General features: G+C 39.9%; 1 protein-coding gene across 1 annotated transcript in view; it reads right to left on the reverse strand.

Annotated features, from left to right (window-relative positions):
- Window positions 1–7,621, reverse strand: part of LOC100731027 (liver carboxylesterase 1-like) — a 46,210-nt gene extending 38,589 nt beyond the window's left edge. The window contains exons 1-4 of the mRNA XM_063247331.1: window positions 7,368–7,621; window positions 4,381–4,588; window positions 2,747–2,864; window positions 228–361 (exon numbers count right to left, since the gene is read on the reverse strand). Coding sequence (XP_063103401.1) covers window positions 228–361; window positions 2,747–2,864; window positions 4,381–4,588; window positions 7,368–7,419 — 512 coding nt within the window. The 5' untranslated portion in view covers window positions 7,420–7,621. The remainder of the gene's footprint in view (window positions 1–227; window positions 362–2,746; window positions 2,865–4,380; window positions 4,589–7,367) is intronic.
- Window positions 7,622–8,229: the final 608 nt, after the last annotated feature.

Genomic DNA, 8,229 nt, shown 5'->3' on the forward strand with positions numbered 1-8,229 from the left:
TTGGCTTCTTGGCTTCTTCTGTGACACAGTTCTATATCTCCTGTGACATATTCTCTGATGTCACAATGATGCTGTCACCAAAGACTAATTAAATACAGTGCTTAAAGTTGGAAGGAAATGAATTTCTTCATTTAGCACAATTATCCAGTGTCGGCTATGTTGTCAAGTCAAAAGAAAACAGGTCAACACAGAAGCTCATGTATGAAAATAAGAGTCTAGGATCTTACCTGAAGAATCCCCAGATTCCCAGACGGTACTGAATGCTCACAACCACCACATTCTCATTGGCAGAGAGTATCAGCCCGTCATAGGGTGATGCTCCACCAACCAGCAGGCCACCTCCATGGATCCACACCATCACCTGGACAAAGACACATCCACACTGCTTACAGAGGAAAAATTGGAAAGGATTTCAAAAAGTGCCTGGTTTGATTCTCTGGTGCCATCCTGATTCAGGGAGTCCATAATTGTCCAAAGTTCACATTGTTCAGCAAGTTGGCAAATGAAAGCCTTTCTCCTCTCCAACTCTCTCACCTGGGTTCCAGGACATTACCCCTTCCATGTGCCCTGGTGTCCTTTCCCTTTCCTCCAGTTTATTTGTCATCTCTTCCCAAGATTCTTCAGAGAACATTGCCACGTGACCTACAAAGGTTATGAATGTCAGGTTCTCCCCAGCACACATTATCCTCATGCCTGGTCATTCATCAGATGAGCTGATCATGGGTAGAAATTGTGTTTAGCTTCATTGCAGTTTACTTTCTATTTTTGGAATTGAATTTGTGAGTGGGAATGATTCTTTCAAGTTACACACATGCCCTAGACTGATATTTCCCTCTGCCTCTTCTACACTGAAATTCACCCACCTTTCTGAGCCCACCTCACATATACTTCATTCATGAAGTCTCCAATGATTTTACTGAAATTATCTGAGAGTCTCCTGTGTAGCAGGGACTGTGATCACAGTAGAAGCAGCAGTTTATAATCATAGTTGCTTAATTTCAAGAGTTTACGTTAAAGGAAGTCCTGAGAGAGGATAAAATAATAGCTTAATGTAGTTTATTTTTCTAGTAAATTATAAAACCATAAATATAAATATTTATATACCTATTCTAAGCACTTTTAAATAATCCATTCATGAGGAAAACACTAATATTTTCCCATATGACAGACAGGAAAACGCACACATGGAAGATACAAATTGATAAATGTTATTGATCACAATGCCACAGCTAATAAGTGATAGTAAATGAACTTCACCATGCAGTATGGCCCCAGCATTCAGGTGTTGGGGTGCCCATTGACAGAAACCCATGGCCACACCATAGAAAGTCACTTCTTACTTGCATTCATCAGTGTTCATTTATGAACATGCTCAGATTTCTAAAAAGATTTGACTTGTCATAATTAAATACTTATCGGTGTTGTTCTACTTCAAGAAAAAATATCAGGGAAATTAAGAAGCTATTCAACACTATATACCAATCAAAGCAGTACCCTATATTCTAACTCATGTCCAAAGCTGGATGGCCTCCTGGTTTCTTTCTTCTAAACCCCTGTTTCTTCTTGATCTCTGATACCAGCATATCCCCAAGGCAGAGATGGAGTCAGGGTCATCAGTAAAGGAAGCTGAGTCCTAGAGATAATCAATAATGATGTGCTGAGAAGTTAGCAGGTGGGTATAAATACAAGAGAGCAAAATTGTCCAAGACAGGATCTACATGGTCATTATTTATATTGATTCAACTTTACAGTTTTGCTCATCTGAGCACAAAAGAGAAAATTAAATGCATGAGTGAATGAATGAAAAAATCAATGAATGAGGAAAATTTTCCTCTCACTTCCTTATGCTTTACAAAGCATAGAGAGGGTCAATTTTTATTTCTGAGATCACAAACAAGTACACAATTCTTGGGACACTTAAGAAGATATTTTTAGAGGCTCACTCCTGCCTCCATTATGCTTTCCCCATACAGTGGTCAACAACTTCAGCCTGCCTCACCTTTGAACCCTTTTTTTGGAACATACTAACTCATTGGAACATGCTAACTCATTGGAACATTCACCAGTGCCAAAGGAAATTAGGCAGCTATGACATAAATCTCAGATGGTTTGGCTCAAGCAAGAAAGTTTTTCTGAGACTCTCCTACTGTTGCTCACCTACGCCTATGCCAGAAAATAATGAAAGTGTTCACTGTACTTTTAAAATAGTGAAAAGCATCACAGGTGATGTATGTAGCAACCCAGGCCATACGTTCATTTCCAATTTCTGTTAGAGAGCACTCTTTTGAAATTCAGAAGACTGAAGGCCTAGTGTGCCTTCATTACCATGTGGCTGCTTTTATTCCATCTGTCCATCAGTTTCCCTATATGTAAAAATGTTGGGTTTGTTCAATTTTCTCAAAGATTCTATCTCTTCCTTTGTAGAAAACTAAATCTTGGCTGCATGAAGTAAGAGTTTTAATCTTGAACAAAGTGTAACCCTTTTTGTTTTTTTCTTATTGTGAGAAACTTGGAAAATCTAAGCTGTATATTCCAGATGATAATCATTCTCCCCCAAAAGCTCCAGATAATTCATAGAATGAGGAAATGAAAGTTGTATTTCTTGGGATAAAAAGAACCTCCTTTCCCAGAATCTGTCCTGGCACATGCTTCTTTTGCTTCAAGATGCCTTCATCACCATCTGATAAGTAGTGGACAGTCCAGATGCTGGAACCCATCAATCTTACCCAAAGGTTCCCATTCTTACCGGGAGGCTACTTTTCCTTGTTGAGTCAACAGGAGTGTAAATATTCAGGTACAGACAGTCTTCAGAAACAATCCCATCAGAATGTGCCATTTGTGTTACTAATGGAACTTGGGAGCAACTGACAGAAAAAAAAGAACACAAATTTCAACCAGATGGAAGCTCCAAGGGTCACCTGCATCCTGACAAAGTTCTAGAAAGTTGAAGCCTATAAATGGAAATGTTACCACTTGGAATAGAAGAATTTATATTCAGTAGGAGACTTTCTTGAGGCCTTCATGGGAGCCAGGGTTTTTTTAGTCACCTCCTAGACCATGTAGAGTGAGAATGAAGTAGTGCTTTCCCTTCTGAGCCCTAGATAGTCTCTCACTCTGGGAAATAAGGCTGCCCATGTACTGACTGGTCCTCGGAAATCACATTTCCTGCATTTCCTAGGACAGCACCATTCTCTACTGAATTACCAGGTAACTATGAGCTTCCACCAGGTAACCAACTTGTAATTCTTGGTAGACTTCTATCACCTAGCAGAATTTTCCCAAATATCTGATATTCATCTTTAGCAAGCATTTATGAAGACAATCTCTGGGAAAATGAATTTCATTCTTTCCTCTGGTCATCTGTTGTTTTGAGTGACCTTGCATGAACCTCTCTCTCCACTAGACTTCAATCACCCAGAGCCAAGTAAAGTGACTGTTTTGTCTAAAGGTCTCACTTATCCAACACATTAAAGTTCATCAACATGTCTGCTGGCCTGATAAGAGGTCTCTAATATTCAGCACAAACTCAAATTGCTAAAGTATATTGAACTATTACTGTGCACCAGCCTCCAATTTTAATTTTTATGAAGTAACTCATTTAAGCCTCAGATCATCCTGAGGCATGAATTCTGTTATTATCATCATTTTACAGATAAGAAACTGAAGAACAGAGATTTTAGGTAACAGGCCAAGGTCACACAAATGGGAAGATTCATGTAATTTTGTATTCTTTTTCTCATGTACATTGTAAGAATTATTCTATTATCCCAATAGACACAGAATAAAGCAATTTTCTGAGGTTTTCTGAGGATGGTTGTGAAACCAATTGTACATGACAGGATTTTTTGTTTTTCTCAGTTAAGCAAGGTGACTGGAGCATAGAATCTAGACACATCAGGGAGTGAGAAGTTGCAAAATTGATCTCAAATATGCCCTACAACCACATCCTTCCTTCATCCACACATTTCAGAGACATGCAAAGGGCTTAAGATGGGAAAACAGACACCATAAACTACCTGTCCTCTCCCTGAGTTTTCAGTATTTATTTCCAGAACTATTCACATAGTTTCATAAAATACACAAATCATTTATTAATTTGTTACTACTTATTATCTCTCTCTACCTGCTACATGAAAGGAAGGATTATCATGATGTTAACTAATATTTGTGAGAATCTAACTCATGCCTGGCATGCAACCTGTGTTAATGATTAAGAGCACCATATTGTGGTGAAATCAGGGAAAGTTTTATAAGATTCAATAGTCTTCTAGGATTGTAGAGCAAAATGTAAGCCAATCAGTGGATGGTCTGACTCTTGCTGCATCCCTCTAAGACAAACATACCCAGTGACAGAGGCCAAACCCAAGCCCAGTAGCTTACAAAGGAGGGAAAGATGTGGTGTTCTTCACATAGTTCCATGGCTCTGGAGACTGTGGAGGAGCAAATCGCAAGGATCCAAGAGGAGGTTTGGCAAAAGGGATACCCAGGAAGAGAGCCATGGGCTGTGCAAATCCTTCCAGACTTTCATACTTCCCCAACACTTTGCCATACTTGGTGTCCACCACAGGTGGTGAGGACGGGTGTTCAGCTGGACATAGAGAGGAAAAATGGCCACATCAAAAAGATGAGGTTAGCACTATTCTAGTTGGGTTTTGACACATCCCTCAAACACAAGTTTCAATGAATCACTCAAACCCGTGTGAACTCAGTTTCTTCTCAAATAAAATGAGGATAAGGAAAAATGTCCTTCCTGACTCAAAAGGCTGCCTAGAGGAGGAAATTGGAACAGCTAATAAGAAAGCACTCAGGCAACAGTCTCTGCACAATGGAAAGCGGCTGGGAATGAATAGAACATTCAGTCCTTGCCTTGGAAGCAAATATTCATTTGAATCCTGGTGCCGCATGCTGATGAGAGGAGGCACAAGACATGGCCCCTTTTCTGAGAAAGCTCAACTCATAAGGACAGGAACCATAGACAAACTAAACAGTGGGAGGAGAGACATTGTGTCCTTGGAGAACAACGAGAAAATTGCTATAGCAGTTGGAATAAGGAGTGAGGAATTCACTGGTACAGAGGACCAGGGATGTACAGCCAAGAATTAGTGTATAATGCAATATAGAATGAGAATGTATAAAAGACAGTGGAGAAAATGTGCAGATCCTCACAGACAGCAACATACAGGACAGGGCTGGGAACCAGCAGGCAATGCATGAATATGCCCAGCTGAGGTCCGTGGGGCGTGCAAGACAATCCTGGAATGAGTAAATGTGTGTTAGAAAAGGCCTTGAAAGACAGGCTAAAGAACTGGGCTTTACCTAGTGGACAACTGAGGAGCAGAAACAGTTCTAAACTAAGGACACAATAAACCTCTATATCTTGGTCTGGTGTCCTGAGCAAGACTTTCTACCGGAGAGAGAAAAAATGGGACATTTTTCAAAGGATAAATCTTTTGCTACTTTCTTTTGTTCTTGTTTAAGTATTATCAATCCCATCAAAATGCACTTTCTGTGAAGCAAATGTATTGAGATGCCCATGTGTAGTGGCTTTGCCGGGCTCATTATTTCTTTTGCTACCCAAGGATTTTTGCGCTACACATGGGTACCCTTTAATAATTAAGAGAAAAATGTGAGGAAGAAAAAGGGAGGTCTGCACAAGAAATTGTGAAGGAGGATTTAGACCTTGACACAATGTGGGTTTCTCAAAGAAAAAAGCAGGGAAAGAAGAGTTGGTTTATGTTACTGGATCTATATGCTGCATAGACTCAGCAAGAATCCTTCTAAGAAGTTGCTATAGGATAAGAATATCCTAAGATGGTAAAGGAAGTAGGTGAGGGGAAGATACAGTAATCCACCTGAAGGCGAGTGACTGCCTTCAGTCCTCTATGAGAGAAGAGAATTATCTGAGAAGAAAGCCCAGAGATAACTGCAGTTTGCCCTGAAAGCACCTATCAGCAGTGTGTGAGAAAGTTACAGTGTTAGGACAGTCAAGGCAAAAGAGGAGGCTGTGCTGGCAGCAGTGAAGAGTGCTTCAAAGAGGTGAAGGAAGTTATGGTAGGAAAGTCTAGGTGTAGTCTGTGTTAGCTCAGAGATAATTCTGCAGCTTCATGCAAGGTGCTAAAGCCAGGTTGCCCAGGGTGAAAATGTGCATGGCTTGGATGGCTTAAACAGGAATGAAAACTATAGCATACACTTTATGACAGACTCACACTGTCATTCCTTTAAGCTGATTTTCAAACAAAACTTTGCTAGATTAGCATGAATATGATCATGTTACAGACAACGGTAAGTATAAAACTTACTGCAGCCTAAAGATGGAAATGAATGGCAGGCTACCCAGCAGTGCAGAACAGTTCTGTTCCCACTGTGGATCATTTCTCTGCTTTTATTCATTCAAATTCTCTCACAGTGTTACATAACCAAACAAAAGATAAAACCTTTTGGTATCAGGGACCTCACAGTTATAATACTTGAGCTCTGTCCTGTTTCAGGAGTCAGTGAGACCAAGGCATGATTTTCCACATTAACTCTGGAGAGTCCATGTTTCTCTGAGTCACAGTTTCTGTGTTCATCAAATGGTAGAAATGTAGTCATTTGAATCCTGGTGTTGCACTGCATGCTGATGAGAGGAGGCACAAGAGATGGCCCGTTTTCTGACAAAGCTCAACCCATAAGGATAGAAACCACAGACAAACTAAACAGTGTGAGGAGAGACATTGTGTCCTTGGAGAACAATGAGAAAATTGCTATAGCAGTTGGAATAAGGAGTGAGGAATTCACTGGTACAGAAGTCGACCTGGATTGACCAAGAATATATTTTCTGTGCTTGTCTCTTTTTTTTAAGCTACTCATCATCCAATCATGCAAGATGTTTCAGACCTGACCAGTCCACGATAAAGCACCATCCAAAGGGCTTAGCATTAACAAACCATTTCATCCATTCTATAAAACTTGATTGTAGTTATACACAACCCTTCATTAAAGATGAATGGAAAAAAATGGATGATATACCCACAATGAAGTTAACTATTTAACTTACAGTTTTTTAAGACTAAGCCTTTTTAAATAAGACAACCATATCTGGACTAAGAATGCAAGTTGAGCTCTCTGAATCCTTATCTGTGAGACATGAGGTAAGTTCATCACACTTCTGCACTGGTGTGTTCCCTAGAAGCTCAGAGTGCACTTCCTCCCTTGTGTTTCACTATGTCCAGAACAAACTGTGTGGCCTGAGTGCTGAATATCTATGGCCAGAGTGAGGGCTCCTCATGAGTGGGCCTGTCATGTCCTTTCCTCATGACATCTCCACCCACATCTTCTCAAAACTTGTACCACATGATCTGAGATGTTTTTATTTTCATAGTGCTCACCCTTTGCCATGGAAGTAGCCATAGATGCCAAAAACAGTCCGTAGAGTCTCATCACGGAAGGACAACAGGTTGGGAGTCCAGCAGGTTTTTGTCCTGATTCACAGGGTTGCTCTTGTCTTCCCCCAACACTGAATATGTTCCTGTGAATACCACACAGCCAGCCTATTTATATAATACAAAATAATAGAAAAGAATTCCCTCTTTTAAAGCTTTCCCTAGGCTTTCCTTGGGACTCTCATGCTGCACTCATCCAGTTTACCCTACTTCATATGAACTTTTGCTCATAAAATTTTTATCTAATCTTTTATCTGAACAGTCTGGACTCTGTACTTAGATTACAGATTGCAAGCAACTTCTTGCATAACGGTATCTTTCTAGTATGACTCACATCTCAGTGCACTGTGAACTACTCAAAATGGGCACCACTAGAAAGAAATAAGCTTCATTGGAAGATGACTTATGGGTAAAGGGAAACTTTGGCCGGAGGTCCACAGCACAACTTGAAAATTCTTACAACATCTCATAGTCCCAGAGGTACTCAGTTGGAGATTAGATGATATCTCTTTATTTCACTGGTCATCTTTGGGAAAAAATCTTAAATTTCATCTGGTGCCTTTTCCAAAGCATAAATCAGCTTTTCAATATCTCTGCTAAGTGTTCTAGACTTACATGTCATCCTTTGCATCTGATCACTCATCCATTGATTTATTTATTCATTGTTTAAAAATTTACAGAGTAACATTGTGGATTCACATATGACTTTAATATCTCAAGAGTTCTCCAGGTAGTTGACAAGAGTGAGCAGGTAGGGAAGACACATTGCAATGTGAGAGCACCAAATAATAGGCATGAAGAATATTCT

Source organism: Cavia porcellus, unplaced genomic scaffold (genome assembly GCF_034190915.1).
Source record: "Cavia porcellus strain 051 isolate PalLab524CR breed Dunkin Hartley unplaced genomic scaffold, mCavPor4.1 scaffold_4, whole genome shotgun sequence".
NCBI lineage: Eukaryota > Metazoa > Chordata > Mammalia > Rodentia > Caviidae > Cavia > Cavia porcellus.